Genomic DNA, 23,126 nt, shown 5'->3' on the forward strand with positions numbered 1-23,126 from the left:
AAATGTTACGGCGTATGTAAAGGGGATTGAAGCTGAAAGTGACTATACTGACCTCTGATTTAAAAAAAGAAGCCTGAATGAATTGTGATAAATGGTAAAGTGTCTGCCAAATGCTTGAATGAAAACAAAGCTGTGGATCATTACATTAAGTGATCATATAGTGCTTTTATCGCATGCAACGCCATGAAGCTCAATTTTCCCCGCTGCATTTTTTTATATATGCACGTTCTTTGGCATGTCGAGGTTCTCCTTAACACTTCAGCCATTTCTGCTGATGAATAAGGTTTGTTTAACGTAAGTGTTTCATCATAATTACTGCATAGATTGAATTCTTTCTTTTAGGACACACACCAGTTCGTACCTCCCATTAATCCAGAAAACGGCTCTCCTTGTCATTAACTTCTTTTTCTTAAGCCATTTTGCTTGCTAAAGTGGGTAACTGCATTCACTCTACATATTTTAATGTTTGAATTTAAAAGCAGATATTCGAACTAGACAGACACCAAACGAAAAACTAATAAGCAGGTTGTTGTAGACTGCATCCTTAGAATTCCTGACTTCTCTGCAATATGTGGGCTGTATGAAATGAGACAGCCAGGCATTGGTAGTCAACCCACCGGCCTGGTGTCCAGATTCTGCTGTAACCACATTTGGAAACATTCTCCCGCAAACCAATGAATAACAACAATGCATTTAAAATTCGCTTGTTTCAGAATAATTGATGTTTTCCCTGCACTGTTTTGTGACTCAGATATCAATTACATGTTGCATAGAAACTAAAGGAAATGAAGCAAATTATTTCTCAAAACCGTGCAGACGCAAACCACGACATAAACCAAACACTAAATAGTCAAGGTTTTTCTTCAGCCTGAATGTCTCCACATAATGGTTTGCCAGTCTCATGTCAAAAATGTTTTTTTTTCAATTTTAAAAGCCTCGGTGCAAGGCCATTTCCTGATCTTCAACTGCTTTATCCAGAGAGGATAAACAAAGCATTTCTTCAAAGCTACTTATCAGAACACGATACAAATAACAGTCATTAAGAACCATGTCAAGGTTCTGGTCGCAAGCTTTTTAATGAGGTCCATCTGCGTGTGCATTTTAAAAACGGCAGTCTGTGGTCTTAGTTGATTACATTAACCTTCTAGATGGCCGTCTGAGGCACGGCTGCTCTGCTGCTCACGGGTTCAAGCCTGGCTTGTGACGTTTATCGATCTTCTCCTCCTTCCTCTAAATAAAAAGTGTCTCAAAGACCAAAAATAGATTATTACAAGTGCACACGGTGGTTGGGAGCTAATTAAAAAAGGTCTGCACACGTAAATACTTCTTTTGAGAAATATTATTAAAAATGAACTTGTGAAATGTCTAGTTTTGTAGAAGAGAAGCTGTACAAAAGATGAAGAACTTCAATGAGAAGGCAAACTTCAAACTCCAAAACCATTTAACTCTCTCTCTCTCTCTCACAGAGAACCACATTCTGGAGGATGTGAATAAGTGTGTGATCGCCCTGCAGGAAGGCGATGTGGACACTTTGGACAGGACAGCAGGGGCGATCCGGGGCCGAGCTGCTCGCGTGGTTCACATTATTAACGCAGAGATGGAGAACTATGAACCTGGAGTCTACACCGAGCGTGTTCTCGAGTCAATCAAACTTCTTTCGGATACAGGTAAGCTAAAAAATGTAACGCCTGAGCATGGTGCACCCAAACATGAACCAATGTCATATCAATACCACACAAGTTTCTTTCTTATAACGCAAAGAAAGTTCATGAAGATTGGAGGTACAATTAGAATTCTGAAGTATTTTCCTTGTACAAACACACTTTACTAGGTTGACACTGTGCAATGAAAAAAACACCAGACCTCTTCGTCTCAGGTCTTCATCTCCATGCTCACTAAGGCATGAACTCATGGTGGAGATTGAGACAGATGGAGACATGAGCACAGGAAGCTCTTGCAAGAAGGGAATTGAAGGAAAAACAGATAGAAAGTAGAAAAAACAAGGCCAGGCCGGAAATACCACCTGTTCTGTCCTTTGGCACTCATTCATTTTCATCTGGTTTCTCCTCAGCCTTTCACAGTCTGGTGCCAGCTTTCACGAGGTGGCAATTTAAACCCTGACAGACGGGCCGACAGCCAAAACATACTAGCGCCGCAAGTAAGGCGCAGATTTGAGCGTAATGTTTCCCGGTGCTTAAAAGACGCTATCTGACAGAGCTTTGCTGATGAGGAAACAATAAAACCTTCTTTCTCAGGTGATAATGCCTAGAGATAGGGTGAGCAACATCTCACCTGACACTTTTTGATGTAGTTGTTCCGTCTAAATGCACTTCTGCAATCATTCGGAATCAACAAATGGAGGGCGGCTGGAAAATGAGCACTCCAAATATTATTTTGGCGGAGCCACTTTGTCCTTCCTGCCTTGTTGTGTCTAAAACATTACATTGGAGTATTCTGACAGCTGGCTTTGTTTGGAAGAGCAGGTGGAATATGGGAACAGGAAATAGCTCGGTCCTGCTTTCAGAGCTGTTACTTGTAATATTTTGGATGTTGTTGTTGAAATTACAGCTGTAATCATATTATTATTGCTGGTTCGATGGATAAAGAAAAAGATCAATGAATATGTGTGACGTCTGACTAAATGTAATCATAATTTGGCTTCTTTCCACCGCAGACGGCATAATTCTTATCATTGTCTTCTTTCTGTTTCTCTTACACTTGCTCTTCTTTCACATTATATAAATCATGAGAAATGTGGGTATTTTCCATTTTTCCTGAACTGGACTGACAAACAAAAGCCAGTAGGTAAGAAACTACTTGTTGACCAGAAACTGTTTTTCTGGGGTATAAGTTTTAGGTATAAAACTATGTTTTGTATTCTTACTAAAAGTGTACGTGTAGCTCTAAAGCAAAAAATAGAGTACGTCCAAAAAGATTCCGACATATAAAACTGTGCATATGCACACCTGTAAGCAATTTTCACTGCAAGTGTGCTCACGTGAATCATCCACTTAACCCGCCCTGCACATGGACATTTTTAACCAATAATAGTCAATGCATCCCATATAAGGAACGTCAAACCATTTCCGGCTCCAACCGCTATCAAATGCCATAGGAAAATAACAAAAAAATGATATACAACTGCCGAAAACCCCCGATCCCATCCTTCATCTCCACAAAGAAATCACAAATGTCCACACAAATGCGATTCACCGTGCTTTACAAATTAATAATTGTTATAATTAGTATTAATAATTATAAAAATTAGCCTATTAAAGCCTCTGTGGCATTTATATGTTTACAGCAGTTAAACTGATCATTAACACCTTGCCAAAATCACATAATTCATTATGGTACATAAGTATAATAGTACATAAGTATAATAGATTAATGTTTTATCATTCCGGATTTCTTATGAACAATATTATAGTTAGGACTGATAAGGAGGACATATATAGAGAAACGATTGTGAGAGCTTAATGGCTGTATTCCCAGACTTTGACATTTGATACAGTATGAACAGTATTTAAGGAAAATGTATTTAGTTATTTACTTACACTGTTTTCTGCAGTTTTCTAATAGTAATTGATGCTGTCCTGTATGCCATGCAGTCTGTAGTGTGATGGTGAGACGGCGATGATTAAAGATTTAGATTGAATTTTGATTTGGAGTGTAAATAACACTGCAGATTTAATCTCCATGATAATGTGAATCTGAAGTTTTCTATAGAGTGAAATTGAATGTGTGAGGCATTAATAGCCTACTTATAATGGTTCTTCTCACATTTAGGCCACTTCTGCTATCTAACTTAATACTAATAATAAAAGCTTTATTTTATATAGCACCTTTAAAAGTAGCATCTCAAAGCGCTTTACATAAGTAAAAACATTGGGGACAAAAATTCCACATATACTAGAAATCAATAACAACAAGATAAAAACAATCAGATAAAAACAAAAAGAGAAACAAGCAATTTCACTAAACAAATTATAAAGTGCAAATATAAACAAGGCACTCGCATAAAAGCTACCCTAAAAATATTAGTTTTAAGAGAGGATTTAAAAGTATTAAGAGATTCTGCATTTATGGGAAGGCAAGAGAATTCCATAGCTTTGGGGCCAGAGTGGAAAAAGCCATATCACCCATAGATTTAAAGCGAGTTGCAAGGACCATTAAAGGCCAGCTCCAGTAGAACGGAGGTTACGTGCTGGGGTGTAGGGTACTAAAAGATCTGACAAATATCTTGGAGCCAAATCATTTAACTTGAGTTCCCTAACTCACCATTTCTGTCGCCAATTCCCCTTGTCTCCGGAATTTGCATACACCTTGGTCGGGGTTTGCTTACAGATGCGCACATTCTCCCGTCAAGTTTGTTTTTAATAGATCCCAACCTTTGCGTGGAAAGTAGCGTACGCACGTTTATACATGAGACCCCTAGTCCTGGATGGTTTAGGCTAATCTCTGGTGGTTTAGCTGTCCTGTAAGATTGTCTCCCAGCCTGACAAGATGCTGAACAACGAAAGGAAGGTTTGAGAAGCTGTGTCTGTGTAAGTTTTTACCAGTTTTTAGCAGGGGAACAATCCCAGTTGGGCCCTTGAGCAAGAGTGTCAACTTCAAGTTGCTGTAATAAGCATAATGTAATTTGCTTTGCATAAACGTGTCTTAAATAATTACAGTTCCAAGCTATTTGTGTCTTGTACAAACAAGCTTAATTTTACAACAATAAATATTGTACTGTGTGTTTAAAATGTTGCTTTGTTAATTCATGTTGAAGGGCATGAGAGTCGAGCTGGCGAGTTGAGAGCTGACTTAGCTGCTGAAAATGCAGAAAAATGTTTATAAGAAAAGAATCTGCCTCACTTTTTTCAGATAAAGTAACAGCTCAAGTCACATGCCAAATAGACAGCACAGTCATCACAAGTGGAACGATGAATGCACACCCAGTATGTATGGGAAGCTATTTTGCTAGACTCCTGAAATCAAAAGGAATTTGTCAGACTTTGTTACTGGTGGTAATTGAATTGTGAAATATTGATTCATTTTTCTCTCCGTGTTTTATTTCTTGTTTTGGGATGTTATTGGCACCCAAAGGGGCAAATTTGGCACCCTGTGATATAACATATTTTGAAAGTTTATCATGGAATGTGAACGTACAAATCGGCACTCACTTGGGAATCGCCTTGGATTTGTTTGTGTAGGTGTTTTTTGAGACTCTCTTGGCAGCGCTGTCCCTCCCAATTGAGTTTTCATCCTGTTTAGCCAATCAGATTCAACCTTACATTTCAACCAATCATAATTGAGGAGAGCACAGAACTCGAGTGCTAGTGTTAGCACTTAAGGCTTGTTTGTATAGCTTCGCTCCTCTACTCTCTGAGCTGTGAAGCTATATTAAAACATAATACAGCCAACCAATAATACATCTGTTTTTATTTACTTATTTTGTAGAAAAATGTATGAAACAGTGAGAAAATCCGTCTGGTTAACAAACTGTGTTTATAGATCAAATGTATACAATGTATGTTTTAAAATATCAGTAAATGACTAGTTCTTGGAAACCTTGTTTTGTGTAGGAGCATCTCATGCAAGCGTCAGTGTGGTCTGAACTGAAAATGCTGTTACCTGCCGTTTACTGAACAGAGTAGATAGTAGAAATGCTGTCCTGCGCCAGATTTGAGGCTAATGTATATTCAGATAGTCGCCAGATTTGTAGTTGGCCGCTTTTTGGAAAATATCTCCCTTAAGGGGGCTGAAAAATCACTAAATAGACAACACAGGAAGCGGGTCAAACTGCACAAAAGGTGAGCAGAGCCGTTTTCCTTGCGTTCTGTGCGCTCTTTGGTTATGATCGGTTGAATGGTAAGGTTGAATCTGATTGGCTAAACAGGATGACAACTCAGGTGGGAGGGACAGCGCTGCCAAGAGAGTCTCAAAATACACACACAAATCCAAGGCGATTCACACAATAGTGATGATTTGCACATTCCATCTTGTGCATTTTAAACTTTCAAAATATTTGTGCCCAGTTGTACATCTCTGAGTCGTATCTAGCGTTTAAACATATTTTATGAGAATATTATTTTATTATTTTTTGCTTGAAGTGGACATCGTGTAGTATGTTTGAATAATTTATGAGATCAAAATCGCTCCATAGTAGTGAACCAGAAATGGTTTGAATATGTGGTTTGTTTTTAATGAAGACGTCCTGGTCATTTGGCTTCATTAATTCATTAATTGAAAGAAGAGGAGATGAAGAGGCATTTAAGCTCACAGACTGCAACAAAATCAGAGGAACATCACCACAGGAGTTTGATGGTGTGAATAGCGATTAACTTGTGAATTGGGACAAAACTGCTGAGGTAAAGCACTTTACCTGCTTGATGATGTAATGTTGTCATCTTCCAGTGAGCGATGGGCATTGAGCAGCAGTTTTGCAGTTTTTAGTCCCTGTTTAGAAACTTTGCATAGCCTAAAATAAAATTCAAAAGTGTAGTATTTTGTATTGTCTTTTCTGTTGTCGCACAGGGCAGCAGCAATATAACAAAAGTTCAACAGCTTCAACACCGAAGGACCTTCAACACCCAGAGCACACAAACGATTTCTTGTCCTTGAGCCTAGAAATCAATAGTCTAATGGCAATATGTGATGACTTCCCCCTTCATCCGTTACCCCATCCAAACTAATCTTCGTATCGGAAAAATTACCCCATTATTGAGGTTATGCTCAGGCCCCCAATAGATTAAAAATGAAAAATATTGCCTTAAGGAAATTGTGCCAAGTAGAAGGCAGTAGCAATACTGTCATGGAGTATGGCAAAGTGAGTAGGGTTTATGCCAAAGGGTGACCATGCTGAGATGAAATATGGCCACCAAATCACTGCCCTCCATACAACACACGCACACATTGCTTCACTGACACGTTGAAGGCCATGTTTGCTCAAGCACCAAAACAATGATTTCCAAATGACCCCTACAAAACATTTTTCTGCAGCACATCACAACATCCTGCATCTTGAGAGAAAGCATTTGAAACGACAACAATGTAACAGAATTATTCAGCAACTGCCTGCTTACAATAACTCCAGCGCTTTGTTCTTGAAAAAGAAGGAAACAGTGACAGAAGAAAAGGGGAACGCTAACTAATTCAACAGCCAAGGGGAAAAATGTAAAATATACCAAACTACAAGTGACCTCATTGTTTTAAAAGGAATCAGTCTCCATTTCGAATTATTGGAGGCGTTTTGTCTGCTGTGAAACTTATTAGCGTTAGGAACGTCTCAAAGCTTTTCATTTTAAGCCCTTTAGGCTAGTCTGACCATAGCCGCCTAAAGCGAAACCTTGCCGGAGTATCTTTTGTATAGGCTGTCAATTTAACATGTTAATATATAAAAAAGGTAATGTATTTAATCGTGCCCTCTGACCCATACGCTTCTATAGGTAATGAGTCTTGCCGAAACACTTAGAGAGAGCGGAAGGTACAGAATGAATAAGGGCCATTCTTGCATTTACGAACATGAGTTGGACTGTTTAAAACTTGACATCCTCCCTGCTGAAAAAAAACGATAATTTGATGGATTTAATGGTTGGGAATTGTACTGGATTTATTGGAATTGGTAACCAATAGAACGCCATTAAATCCTATTGGAATATTGTCCAAAATAGACTACAACCATTTTGAAATGGTTTAAATTGGTTTATAATAGAAACCATTACAATCGATGATGTTATGGTTTGCATTAGGTTTCTGTCATGCTAAACTGTGACACAAAATGTGCATCTAATGCAAGTTAATATAGCCCAAAGAATATGTCCCGACTCAATATGTTGTGCCTTAAACATTAACATCAAATGTAAACATGACAACTTTTTGTTGTTCATGTTTAGTGTTTCACTTATCTGTAAAAATCGTAAAAATCTACATTTTCAGCATTATTTATTCAATAGGCTATTTCGTAACAAAGAACTTTAGCTCTGACTGTGGTTGGCTTTATGAGACCTATTTTATTGCCCTTCTGCTTTTTGTTGTCCAGCATCTTACATTGTTCACCTCATTTGTAAGTCGCTTTGGATAAAAGTAACTGTTACTTAATAAATGTAACTTAGATGACCACATAGTTTTTATATAATTCAACTCAACACTGTTGATTCATTTTAAATGTTTATATTTTCAGAATAACCCTTTAAAGACCCATAGTACAGATCTGGTGCTCACTTTGTTTGAAGTTCACAACTTTTAGAGAATAATCCCTTTCGACATGATTTTCATTGGCCCCTTTCATCATTTCTCACTGGTCTTGAGTTTAAATTGCTCTTCGCCAGCTGCAACTTTACTCATTAATGGCTTGGAGAACATTTAAATATTTCTATTTAAAAGTCACAGCAAAATTCCCCAAAGCTCATTTTACGCCTCTCCAATAAGTGGATTAAAATGAATTAAATATGTGTTAAAGCAAGACGGGGGTTAGAAAGGCGACAGGAAATCAAATAAAGGCACGTTACTGCACCTTTTTAAAATCTTTGCATAACATCACAATTAAAAATAACCTTCACGGCATTAAGCGACTCCTTGTTCTGTACACGTCCATTTGAAAAGGCAAATAGATGGTGCTTGTGTGTACTGCAGTTTCCGCTTTTCAAGTGGATCAGATGCCTGTAATCAACCATCGTGATATATCACAAGACCGTTAGACTTCCATACCGACTATCATCACGGATGGCCTCTGATTGCGTTTGACGAAAAGAACATCCTGTCACAGAATGTCCTCAACTCGCAATTTCTCCGTGGAGCAGTGCATCTCAGGTCATACTATCCTACTCGCTTTTAACAACCTAAAAACCTTCCTCCCCTCAATATATTTGTTGAATATTTCAACAGCATCATTTTAGAGCTTGCCCAGGGGTTTAATACGATCTCAAATACGCCGCTTCGGGCTTTTAACTGCGTCCATCTTTTTTTCATCATCCACCAAGTGGACTTGGACGTTGATATGAGCGTGACCTGATGCCAGCGTCGGGGTACCGTTTCACTCCACTGAAGACATTGCCATGGAAACACTGGGTGACTTCTCCTCTTTGGATATTACCTCTTGATGTGCTCCATCGGTTTCTCGCCGAGTGGGCAGGCGGCCGTTCCGTGGTCGGGTTCGAAGGTTGAGCATGAATCATTGGCCTGCGGAACGTAAAGGACACGGGCACCCGTTAAATTACAATCCAACTACAGACATTTAATAATTTAAAGTAACAAAGCTATTTTAGCACACGTGCCGTCTGGGTTCAAGCTGAGCATTTATAATTGGGTTGTCAGAGCTCTCGCTATTAACGTTTCGTATTGACATTTCACCGAAATTCTATGTACTTAAAAGTCTTCATTCAGAAGTGGTACGAACACATTCGATAAATGTAAACGGTGAAATACGGCTCATTATAAAAACAGATCAAACTAATGTCACCTTGTACTGCACTCAATTAATGTCTGAGAACATTATTCATACTCAACCCGCTGTCAGACATCGTCTCTAGCTGTCTTTAGGAGTTCAACATTAAGAATGGCCTTATCGAGACAGTTTTGGGTGAGGTAATGGACACATCTGTTAATACTTTTTACGTGTTTTAGTATTGTTTTGTTTTGTTTTACTTTCTATTCAATGAATGTTTTTGCATATTTTGCTGCTTTAAATATGTTTTGCTGAATGACTTTATTGTTGTCTTCATAGCATCAGTAATCATGAGCAGAAAATTACCAACCAATCAGTAATGTTTTGCCAACAAATGGCTTTGTTTTTCAATGCAAAGTGTGTTTATGAATTTAAAGCTGTTGCGAATTAGGAACTTGACATTTTAAGGGAAATCTCAGACAAAAATGAAAATGACATTTTACTAACATAGACACTTATGACTTTTTCTTTCACAAAACACAAAATAAGGATAAGGCAATATTTTGGCGACAAGCGGTCTCAGACACCGTTCACTTGCATTGTATGGAAAAAATGAAAGGAGCATTCTCCCTTTTTTTTCCAGGAAAAAGTCATACAGGTTTGAAAATGTCATGAAGGGCAAATAACAATAATTTATTCCATTAATTCCAAAAATAAAGATTTCTAAAAGAAAATATTGCCTATGTTCAAATAGCAAGTACAACTCTACAATGCGCTGTCCAGCAGAAAAAAAACGCTTTATTGATGATAGTTTAACAGTTTATTGGCTTTTAATTTATTCGTCGTCCCGCTGGGTGAGAAGATGTCAAAGCATTCCTTGAGTCCCTGTGCCTTGTCTCACTGACGGTCATGTGTTCTCAGCGAGGTGAAGTGGTTAATTGGCAGGAGCAGGAAACCCCAAGCACATTATTTCAGGGTGACATTTTCTCATCCGCGATTGCCAGTGTCCTCGGGCCTGACTGACAAGAAGGAGACCTTAAAAATAGATGTGGCTGCTTGAATTTCCACACTTTGCTTCTTAGGATCGCGCAAACTCCATTCTTCACTCAGATACGTTTGACACCCGAGGGGAAGTCTAGCTTTTGAGAGATTCGTGTAATTCATTTTCGCTAAATGTTTTTAGTGTGTATGATCCTTTCTCGCATGCTTTCAACCACCGTCTCACCTGCATCCTCCGTTTCCTTCTCTTTTTAGTGATGCCTCGCTTTGCTGAGCAGGTGGAGGTCGCAATCGAGGCTCTCAGCACTAACCCTCCACAGGCGTTCGAAGAGAACGAGTTCATTGACGCCTCTCGCCTGGTTTACGATGGGGTGCGTGACATCAGGAAAGCGGTGCTCATGATAAGGGTGAGTACAGATCAGAGAAATGCACATGGAAGGCTTTTACTGCGCTTTACCCTTCCAGCACTGTCTGTCATAAATAACAGCACAAACACGCCATCACAGCACATACTGTATTTGGCTGTAATGCATGGAAAACATCACACTTTCAAACAATGAAATTATGTCAGAGTATAATGGCTTCGTCACATAGAGAACAATAAAGCAAATCTGCTAAGGTATGATAAGTAAATGATATGATGCTATGTGTTATATTTACATTCATTATTTTAGCAGACGTTTGTATCCAAAACGACATGCAAATGATAGAACAACAAAGCTATGTTTACTAAAAAAATATATCTTTATAGATATTTGGTATGAACTTGGAAAATGAGGTCAGACGGTGGAAAGTGTATTGTTAGAGGTTTATTAAGTGAATGCAAAACATTCACAACAATCGAACAATACATGATGGAACTTTTTTATAAAATATGGTATTCTTTTAAACTTTTAAAGGCACGAAGATTTGTTTGTGTGTGTCTGTACAAATTGATGTCTACACTTGATATTTATATTCAATGTTTATGATTTTCTTTACTTATTTTAAATTCTTTTACTTATAAAAAATGATTAATCATCATAATTACTTTAATTCAAGTGTTAATACTACTGTTACTAACAATAATAATAGCACGGTTATTTTTGTTTACTAAAATTTAACATTGCTGTTTATTGAAATCAAATAAATATTTGCCTAAAAATGATTGGAAAACGCATAGACATTTATTTCTACTATTTTAATTTAGTTAAAGGCACTAAACTCACAATAATAAACAAAAACTAAAATAAAACAAGAACTATATATATCTTATATAGCAACACAAAGAATAAACAAATAAATAATAAAATTGCATAAGCCTGTAACAAAATGCTCAAAATTGTAGTGAAATTAACATAAAAACGTTGTTTAAAAAGTAAAAGATTACTAAAATAAATAAACAAAAACAAAACTATAACACTGAATAATAATAATATATTATTTTGAATTCTGTTTATATACATTTTGTATTTTTTGTTTCAAGAGCCTAACAAACGGAAAGTTTTTCTATTTTGTAAGATGCACTTTCCACTGTGAGAGCATCAAACAATGCAGAACAGTAGGTTATCAGTAAATAACGGCAAGCAGAGCTTTGAGAGGGTTTGGAACAGAATGATAATTGTAAACAGAGATCCTATTTATTTTTATTTATTGATTCCTCAAACCAGCACACCCCTTGCCCCCGCCCTCTAAAATGACTCACAAAGATAGATCACGCAGAGTGCAAACGCTTTCTTTTGCCTAGAAAAGCTATTACAGCCACTGTTCAGCTACCAGGGCATGGAGGACATTTTACCTTTACCGTTTTACAACTCTAACAGTCTAAAAGGGCAATAAAGTGCAAGCACATACACAACCAACCCCCTACACACACACACGTTCAAAGTGTATCTCTGGAAAGAAACCTAAATCTTTGGATATGTAAATGCACACCTCTGCGTTTCCTTTTGCATTGTTTGTTAACTATGCATTGGCATTTAAAATGGAGTCTCTGTCCAGCAGGATCTTTATTAAGCCAAACAAAAGAGAAGATTTTGCCATTTTGCGATTCCCTGTCACTCAGTTGATTCGATCAATAGTGTATCTGGAGAAGTTACGGCACTGTAGCTCGGAGTGGCTGGAACGGTGGCTGCTATCAAGATCCGCTTAGATAGAGACACACAAGCAAAAGGGGGCTATTTAGGCTACTGTAGTTGGACTGATGTTGAAACTACTGGCAGGCGGAATACAAGAAAACAGATTGCGTCGTAAACTCGAACAACCCCGAGGCTTTCCCCCCTTCACACATCATTTGATCCCACTTTAAGAGGCATCTTCTTTTATTATTGCTCACGAGAACCCCAAAAGGGAGTTGAAGAACAATGATGCAAGTCACTTGTAACTCAAAATATGGGATGAGTGAATTATTTATTTGACTGATTTAATAGCGTGTCTCTGTTTGAAACATGAAATTGCAAGATACTTCAACATGAACATTGTCTGTTTAGACCCCGGAAGAGCTGGAAGACGACTCTGATTTTGAACAGGAGGACTATGATGCCCGTAGCCGCACCAGCGTCCAGACTGAAGATGACCAGCTCATTGCGGGACAGAGCGCAAGAGTGAGTGACTCACACATCACAATGGACAACATTTCAGTTTTCACTCTGCCACTTCCATCAGGTTTACCACAATGCAAAACATTATTCACTGTGTGTGCCTATTGTAAAATGTACTGTACAGTGAGTCTCAGAATAAAATGTGTGTCAGTTAACGCACCGTAATATGGCTCTCAATCTTACAACAAAGAAATATTATTTAGCCTCTACTGACGCTACATATAGTCAACTTGAAAATGATGAGCAGAGAAGGCTAAGAAAATAAATGTTTTCTTCATGTTTACCAGTTTATATATATATATATATATATATATATATATATATATATATATATAAGGTGCACAGATAACAAATACTGGGAATATCGGGGCAAGTTGTCATGGGGGAAGTAACTATAAGCCTTATCTCAGTAGCTAAAGTTTTGAGTCAAAAGTTTGTAAATTATTTTCTGTCTTCCAAACTTAATCTCCAATATCATATTTTAACTGAATGGGCTTTATGCATGCGTGACTTCCGCGTTTCACAGGAAGAACCCTAGGCAGTTTCCGGTTGGAGGGGCTTAAAGCAGAGCGAAATGGAAAAATGAGAAAATATTTTAATTTAGCAGATGCTGTACATTGCCGCACACAGCAGTGTTATATAGACGTGGCGTTCTTTACAGCGGTTGAATTGTGAAGTCTGACTGCAAATGAGACACTGTGGCTTCTTCAGTGACTGTGAATGTCAGCCAAGCCAATGTTTGACAGCCGAGCTCACCGGGGTTCAAGGCTTAACCCACATTAGTGAATGTGTGAATAGTGCACAGTCGGCTACTTAAAAGACATTAGAGAAATATCAGTACGTAGCTGGCATTCACACGAGCGACAGCATAATACCATGATACCAATCAAAACTTGGGAAGACATGATCCTACGTGAATGAGAAGAAACAATAATTTGTTTAGTAGCAGAAGGCCAGAAAAGATTCTAAAACTGAGAGAAAAGAATGGGGTCTTTGCAACACAACAACACAAATAAAGCATATAAACAACCACACGACTCGAGAATCAAGTTTGGACCTTTGTGTCAGTGCTGAACATTACATCAGAACATTATATCAAGGTCACACACATTAATTGTTTGTGTAATTTAGTTTCTTGTCTTTAGCTCAACAGGTAGAGCATGTTGATGGTAACCTCAAGGTCAAGGCTTCTGTGACCAGGGTATCACACATGCTGATAACATGTTGTGCATAAATTGTGCATGACAGACTTTAAATACGATTAAGCAGCGGTCTTTTTTACAGCACAAACAGAGTTCCTTTTGTTATGTAAAATAGGCTTCTTATAGCTTATGCATTGTTCACAAAGATCAACCTCATTTGCATTGCATAGACGATAAATGCAATTTACAAGAATTCATGCAACAGACGCTATTATACAAAATGACTCAGAGTGCATTCAAGGTAAAAGAATTGCCAGCACGTGTGTTCCATGGGAAACAAACCCACTCACCATCTTTTGAGCTTCCATTACTTTATTTAGTGCCAGCAGGTCATGACTGAAGTGCCCTTGAGCAAGGCACCTTACCCCTGATTGCTCTGCAGTAATGTGCCACTGTAACAAAAAACTGATTGTAAGTCGCTTTGGATAAAAGCGTCTGCCAAATGAATAAATGTAAATGTAAATTTAAAAGACCTTTGTGTACAGTTTCTAGATCGGTCATCCTGGAAAACGGATCTGGACCTTTGCTACGTTCCATCCGGACCGCCAGACATAGCCTAATAAACCATTTAAAATTTTGGTTGAGCTGCGCATCTTCACAACAGAGAATCAAATCACACGCGCTATCATGACCATTTATGTAATTGATCTTTTGATGCTATATCCTCGAATATCTTTATTTAGCGCCAAACTTGCTTCATTTTAACCCTTTCCGCTCCGTGCGCTGCTTCTCTCCCGCCAAAGACGCGTGAAGAGCAGCAAACACGTGCTTCTGTTAACAAAGCTACCTCAGACACTCAGAACAGGTAAATGGACACACGACAGTAAACAAAATGCAGCGAATATTAATGCATTTGTATCCGTCAGTCTGTTTACTGTTTGATATATGTCTCCGATCTTTCAACAAGATTTGTGATATTTAATTAACCATAACACTTTTATCTACATTTAGCATTCGCATTATTGATCAGCATGTAAACATTTGTGACCCTGTGAAAACCCAGGCTAACATCTCATAATCGAATTGATTAATATAACAAGCATCAAAAATGAATTTCAAGCATTGATTTTACAAAGATTTTGGTATTATTCCGTCAATATTAAAGACACGGTTATATTTTCACAGAATAGTCCGTAGGATGATTTTATGAAGGACTTTTGCTGGGTTCTCACAAGCAGGTTCATACTTCGTAATGAACAACGTTTTAATTGGGATATTATTTAAAGATTTAAGTAGTTCTGGTATGAAAGTAAAAAGGTGACAATGGAATGGAATGGCTAATTTAGTTAGTAGCACTGTTTCCTATTTATGATTTTAATTGTTACATTACATTTGCTGTTTGCATGTGGTAAATTTGTATCTTTATTATAGGACTTCTATTAAGAGCACATTTCCCTAAAACCACAGAGCCTATAGATACATATATCACAATATAAAATAATTGTATTAATCTTTATGATATTCATATCCAAGCACTTTATCCAACCGGCTAAATTGTTTTTATAATTATTTATTTTCAAAAAACATATTGTCCGGACCTCCGTTTGGAAGAAAATATAAAGACCGACCTCTTGGAACTTTAATTGAATACCCCTGTTCTAGATCATGTAATTCTTCTTCCCTAGCACTCAGAACCGACCCATAAGATTGTGAATCGCACCGTGCAAATTGCATCCAGCACAAATTTCGTGCGCGTGTCTGCTGCTTTCCCCGATTCGCATTATTTCCGAAGCGAATCGGGCGGTAAAATGATGCAAACCGTGCATAAAAATAAACAGCACTATTAGCAGCTGCAGTTAATTCATCATAAATCCCCCCGCGATTAAGTTTGATCAATTTAGAGAAGAGCTAGAATTTGTTTACCCATTCATTTTTTACACTTGCACAAACGGAAAACACAAATCTGCTAGCACCAAGATAGGTTAACAACAATCCCGTACCTGGACTGCTTTATTTCAAATAATAACAATTAAAACGATTTTCTGAGGTATTGCTAATCCGGCGACACACACGCAAACAGTATGTTCAGTGTGAATGTGTCCTAATTGAATTGGCAGCGTTGGAGCGCTAAGCTGCCTGCAACTCTCTCTTGCTATCGGCCAGGTGCCAGAGAGATTTGGGATAAGTGAATTCTAAGGACAGCAAGAGAAAAAACATATTCTCTCCATCCTCTTTAAACCTTTCGGTACACCGCATCTACAATTTAGGAACGGTGATGTAGGGATTATCCACTCAGCAGTCAGTTAATACTGATTGGCTGCTGCGTTGGCCCATTAAAATCTGTTAGGTCCGAATATTGTTTTGACAGGTCTGACAAGATGCACAGGTGGTGAAACAGCACATTAATAAGTTCTGTTAAAATAAAACCCAGGGGCGCATGGCTTTAAGAAGAACTCGTTTTCGTCTTATAATCGCATTTCCTCCCCAAACTCCTTTTCTTTTTAATGTATAATTGTTTGTTAAATAAACAAGCGAAAAGCTGCAAATCTTAAATGAGCAGCTGGCTCTTAATTCGTGTTTATGTTATGACATCCTTTGGCTATAATGGCATAAACCCAGCTTATGAATTCAGACAGAACCGCGTTATAGATCTTTGACTACAAACTTCAAATATAGACTAGAGACCGTGTCTTTTCTCAAAACTCGTCTTTTACCATGACTGTACATTTAACGGTAGGCCTATCCGCTATTGCGGCATTGTCCCGACCTGATCTGTTCTCCTTTCTTTGACAGTATGTTGAACAAATGCATAATTCATTCACTGGTGTAAGAACTGAGGTAATTATACATTTATCTCGCAAATAATATTACGTCCAAACTGTTTCTGTGACCTTGCGAGGAGATTAATGCCCTTTTGGACCTGCTCGGATTGGCTATGGAGAAAGAATTTATTCCTTGACAGAGAGAGGACGTAGAACGGAGGATGGATTTTCTTTTTATGAGCATTACATGTCAGGGGGTCCCAGAAAGCCTCGTGATGAAGTGTTACGTTTTAGAACCTTATACAGAGGCATTTTAGTGGGGTTAAACGATGTCACTTTATTTTCTTTGTTCATTTTCACTCATATAATTTTAAACCCATTTTATTTTTTCTGCGGAACACAAACTATTTATGATGCTTAAAGGTGTTTTTCTTGCATTTTTGGAGATTATAAATTGCAGCTGTGTGGCTAAAGCTGTCACATTTGTGTTATGCGACAACAGCGTACGGGTTCGCAGCGAGGAAATGACAGAATTTCCATTTTTGGGAGAGCTATCCCTGTCACTGCCACATGAAGCATGTTATATTGATCTATTTTCTCCACAGGCCATCATGGCTCAGCTCCCTCAGGAGGAGAAGGCCAAGATCGCAGAGCAGGTGGAGAGCTTCAGGCAGGAGAAAAGCAAGCTGGACGCAGAGGTCGCTAAATGGGACGACAACGGAAATGACATCATCGTGCTGGCCAAGCAGATGTGCATGATCATGATGGAAATGACCGACTTCACCAGGTACGGCCGCATCAATGAAGACACAACAATAACCATGCATAATTTTTTCCTGGCTGGTGCCGTGTGTGAATTCCTTCTCGTTGTGAATCAGCAAACATTGTTACAATCTTGGTTTTGTGCTGCGACAGGGGAAAAGGCCCTCTAAAGAATTCCTCCGATGTGATCAATGCCGCAAAGAAGATCGCCGAGGCTGGATCCAGAATGGACAAGCTTGCCCGTGCCGTGGCTGACCAGGTCAGAATCCTCCATCTCTTTTTCAGTTAAAATAGAAGATCAAAGCCTTGGGTTGCCTTTAATATAATTAGCTCCTATGAGGTGTGGAATTCATTTTGAGATGAGCACCCTCTTCAGAACCTGCTCAACAACACTTTTTAATGTCCAATCAATCAGCTACTTGTAATAGAAAAGAAAGGCCAAGGATGTGCGTAGGAAACAGTGTCTTTGTGTGAAGGGCATGATGCTTGTAATAGTGGATCAGTATACATGCGGCATTGATGACAGCTCGATAGTATGCGTCTTCTTATGCTTTTCATTCCACACATAATGTTGACTAGTTATGTACGCTTGCTGTCAGCATGACCAAGCAATGACTAATTAAAGCTTTTTATTGTTTATCTTGCTGGGCAACGAATTGCGGTAGAAACTATTACCACACTAACTAACTTTATTTCAAGTGTTAGAGCCTAGATTTATTTATTCACCTACTTCAGTTTTATTACCATTTTTATTTTTTAAGTGAAACTTTCGTCATAAATGCATAACAGGATCGACCCTCTTGTTTTTTGTCCTAAATATTGGCAAGATTGTACCAACAAGACGCCTGAAACCTGCTGTGTCACCACTGGCCAAGACTTGTGTTGTTTTAGTTGTTCTCAAGCGGTATTTCTTTTCCCTTAGATAAAGCGAAAATGGTGAGGGGAAACCCACAATGCTGATCATGGTGTAATACAAGTGTTTGAGCGCACCAGGCAGTTCCTGCTTTCCAATACGAAAGGTTTCAGGCCAACGTGTTCCACCCACACTGCCGATGTATCCCCTCCGCCACTTAATATGGCACACACTGTTTGTTGGGTAGTCTGAACAGGTGGCTAACCTGGTCACTTTTCAAACATTTTTCTCACTAGCAGAGTGTTTACATGTTACGGCTATTTTGAGTTTTCAGGACTCGTCGAGGGGTCTTGTTCATTTGAACAAAATCATAGTTCTTTATAATCAAAAAGCCCATCTTTAAACAAAAGGCTTCCTTGACACAGCAGTTTGATGTACTTAAAGGAATGCCGTACTTGACACAGTTGACCCAAAACTGCTTGGCCCATCGTAACCCCGTCAGAGGTGAGAAAATATAGTTCTCTCTTCACACGATTTTCTTCTGTCGTTCTCCGTTTTCCCCTCGCAGCTCCCCGGCTCAGTACGAGGTCGCCTCCTGCGGAGAGACACTCGAGCCCCAAACGCTAAGGATGTTATAGCCACTCAGCCGTGTCAAAGATAAAGCAGCCTCAACAGTTATTAAATGTCTCATCAGTCTTTTTCACTCAAAGTCCATGGGAAGCTAGGGGAGGAAAAAAATAGAGCCGACAACTTCTGGTATGAGTTATTACTTAGTGACTTTGCATAGAGTTACTGTAACCTCGGCGTTAGCAGAATGAGGATGTGGCGGTAATCTTGTCTCGGCATGCAAGGTGCTGCACGTCTAAAATTGGAGGATTTAAAATGAAGCAAGGAGGAAAAGGTTGGTGTAAAATGTTGAACGGGAGGTGCTCATCCGTGGCTTCGAACGGGGCTAAGAAAATTTCACTTTAGAGAAGTCGGACAGCTGAACTTTTGGCTGGCTGATGTTAAAACATGTATTGCATTTGAAAGATTAAACCCACAGTATATTAGAAAAGCAGAAAAACGTAATTTGTGTTAAAGATTTAAGTATAAGGATATATTCTTATGAAATAATTTTTCTCTGATTTTCTTACGTATCATAATTTTTTTCAGTCAAAAAACCCAATAAATCACAATAGGACAGTAAGTTTATCGTGACATCTGGTATCAAAGCTGATCTGACACTGATACCAATCCTACTTTGGTCAAGGAACAGTTGATGAATATTCATTTGATGACTACTTTGTTTAAAGCCACAATATGGAATCATTTATGTTATGAAATATCCCCCAAATTACTTTCACGGTGTGATATATTTCATGCAGTTCTGTACTAACATTATCCCTAATGTTCCCAAGAATGTGCAAATACCGAGAAATTCCTATTTAAAATAATCGCACATCCCTTGTCTCCCTCGCATATCAGTGACTTAATATCCGCTTCTCCGCACTACCCTCAGTTTCCGGTTGTAGAAACTTCGGCAAATGCAGAAGTGGTTATACAACATCTGGGATGTAGCATCTGTTGTTCTGTTATTATGGATCACGATTACTCTTTAGCGAGTAATGAAAACCCCAAAAAGCGTAAATGTAGTTTACTTTTTAAACGACCACTGTATGACCGTTTTAAACACGTAAAACTGTATAGTATTACGCAACAAAAACTATTGGCAATGTCCAATATCATTCGCGGACTAATGTAGCATTACATTCAATGTTTCTTGCAAGCTAATTCATTACGATGACATTCGTTCATCACCTCGTCCGTAAACATGATGGGCTATCTCCATACGCCTCTGGATGGTGAAAACGTCATGTCCCATAATTCCACTCTCTTACATAACGTCATTTAGCTTCGCCTTTTGTTGTTGTTTCGAAAGTGCACCATCTAGCGGTGCAAATGTACATATTCTGGCTTTAACACATTAATAACATAATTGCTATTTGCAAGGTAAACAATCGTTGATTCATGACATCACAAAACTTTGGTGCCCCTCCCCAAACTACAACATTAAATGTAATGCCACTAGATTACAATCACTTCCAGGAAATTAGTAAAGTATGGATTTACATTCCTATGGGCCGGTGTCTATTTTAAACTACTTCTGCTAACCCTCAGCGACGAAAAGTATTTACAAATTGAGTCGGCTTCCCGACATTAATTTAACGTTGCGCTTCCTATTTATGTGTGCAGTGTCCCTATAAAGGATATAAATTATGGTGATAAAAGCAGGGGATTTATGAAAGATGACTAACGCCACAGCCACACACTTAAGTGATGATGACATACTGTATCTTCAGTAATCATCGTGTTAATAACTTCACCCCTTATCACATATTAACTCTGCATATTCAAAGGTTAAGCCTCTTCTATGTCTTCCATCTTCTTTAGTGCCCCGACTCAGCCTGCAAACAGGACTTGTTGGCTTACCTCCAGAGAATCGCCCTCTACTGCCACCAACTCAACATTTGCAGCAAGGTCAAGGCTGAAGTTCAAAACCTAGGAGGAGAACTCATCGTTTCAGGAGTATGTTTCACTTCATGCATTTGTATTGTATGACCTCTGCGATGGATTGGGTAGAGCAGGGCTGCTCAAATCTGGCCTCAAATCAAACACGCCGAAATAAGACTTAAGGTTTGCTTGAACATACAATTGTTGGAACCAAATTCTGCAGTAAGTTGGTCTTCAGGTTCGGATTTGAATACCCTGTGAGGTTTCATCAGTGGTGCACTGACTACTAGTATGAATGCGTTTATGTCCCTCAAGTATAAAACAAAGAATATGTTTGAAATAATGCATCACCGTGTTACATTTGCAGTATGCGGTATTCATACTGTGCACAGCAAAGTTGAAGTCAAGACCAGACCGTTCCAGATCCATATTAATGTCATGTTTGTTTGATCTGGAAGAGTCGCAAGATCAAGACCATGTGAACTCTAATGCACAGTATGCAAATTACGGTGTATCTCACGTTGCAATGCACTCGACCTGACCTGCCGCTCCTGGTTTCACAAATGCACAATATAACAAAAACAACATCTTGATAGATGATCCAAAGGCAAAGATATATCTTTCTTGACTTATTATTTGATACTACTTTGATTGAAATGCTATATGCATGCAGTGTAATGAGGTCACATGACAACAATGTAGCAAATTACGACTGTTTAGGACTAGTATGCATAATGCAATAAGTAGTGCATTGAAATTCCATCCACGACTAACAATTCACTAACCTCAACGTCTCCTCTGCTCTTCAGTTGGACAGCGCTACGTCCCTCATCCAGGCAGCCAAGAACTTGATGAACGCTGTCGTCCTCACGGTAAAAGCCTCCTACGTGGCCTCCACCAAGTACCAGAAGGTGTACGGCACGGCAGCGGTCAACTCTCCAGTGGTGTCCTGGCGTATGAAAGCCCCAGAGAAGAAACCTCTGGTGAAGCGAGAGAAACCCGAGGAGTGCCAGACCCGCGTCAGGAGAGGCTCGCAGAAGAAGCACATCTCCCCCGTCCAAGCCCTCAGCGAATTCAAGGCCATGGACTCCTTTTAACTCCGCACCACAAAGTCCCGAATTCCTCCCCTCTCGATTTCGTATCCTCTCTACTTTACGGCTTACTTTCTTCGAGCTGTATCTTGTTCCAAGCAGCGACATGTGTGTGAATGTGCCCAGTTAATATCTTTGAGTTGGAGGGTTTGGCCGTCCGTCCTCTTCCAACCGAATTTCGCTGTAAATGAGAAACAAACAAACTTACGAAGGACAGTGACTTTTACAGTGTGGGCTTCAGTACAATGTGGTGTTTATTATTAACAGTGCTTTCACTGACTGACCATATATACACAGAGATATAAAAGAATATAATCTATGGTATAGTAGTGTCAGCCCTAACCGAGGAAGGGGAGCTGCTTGACTTCCTAATGATTTTTGTATTTTTATTATTATTTAAAACAACCCATAGTAATAGGAATAACTTATGTTAGCTAAAGCCAATTTTCTTCCCGATTATCCATACGTTGAACTGAGGCAGTAGATTTTTGCATTCTTTAATTTTATTCCTGTATCACTAACCATGGCAGCCAGGCTGGCTATAGTATTACATTTAGAAAAGGACTAGTTGTGTGGTTTGCTCAGACTAGTAGAATCCTGCATACCTTTATAGTCCTGATTCTCTAATAAACCTTGCAACTGTGTGTGTCGAGTCTACGTCTTTTCATAACTAAAGAATGTGCAACCTTATCATCTGTTTTTGTTGTTTGTTTAAACATGGTAGTGTTTCACCAGTTCCTGATGTACTTTATTTGACACTTTTAATTAATCCGTTATGTTTGACAAATAAGATCTTGTATCACGCTGATCTCCATCAACAAACAGGTTTCGTGTTTGCTGCGCGCCGTGTTCTGAAATTGCCTGTGTGTTTCCGTAAATATTTGTGGTAAAGGAGAAAAACGCAAATTAAAAGTTTGTTGTTGTCCACAAACTTCACAAGATGAAAAATAAGGGTCAGTTTCAATGTTTCAAACTGTAACACAACAAAACTCATTGATTAGTAAACATAAAAAAATAAATTTACCTGAATTTTTAAAGCGATGCTTAGTTAATAAACATTTAACATATGTAAGTA

General features: G+C 38.7%; 1 protein-coding gene across 2 annotated transcripts in view; it reads left to right on the forward strand.

The window, feature by feature from the left end:
• ctnna2 (catenin (cadherin-associated protein), alpha 2) overlaps window positions 1–22,740 on the forward strand; it is a 337,138-nt gene extending 314,398 nt beyond the window's left edge. The window contains exons 12-18 of one of the 2 annotated variants that reach the window (XM_079463418.1): window positions 1,467–1,667; window positions 10,625–10,776; window positions 12,838–12,951; window positions 17,458–17,639; window positions 17,768–17,873; window positions 20,901–21,035; window positions 21,770–22,740. In XM_079463418.1, the coding sequence (XP_079319544.1) occupies window positions 1,467–1,667; window positions 10,625–10,776; window positions 12,838–12,951; window positions 17,458–17,639; window positions 17,768–17,873; window positions 20,901–21,035; window positions 21,770–22,057 (1,178 nt within the window). In that variant the 3' untranslated portion in view covers window positions 22,058–22,740. The remainder of the gene's footprint in view (window positions 1–1,466; window positions 1,668–10,624; window positions 10,777–12,837; window positions 12,952–17,457; window positions 17,640–17,767; window positions 17,874–20,900; window positions 21,036–21,769) is intronic. The other variant, XM_079463419.1, reaches the window with a different exon arrangement.
• Window positions 22,741–23,126: the final 386 nt, after the last annotated feature.

The sequence above is a fragment of the Barbatula barbatula genome (assembly GCF_947034865.1).
Source record: "Barbatula barbatula genome assembly, chromosome: 8".
Classification (NCBI taxonomy): Eukaryota; Metazoa; Chordata; class Actinopteri; order Cypriniformes; family Nemacheilidae; genus Barbatula; species Barbatula barbatula.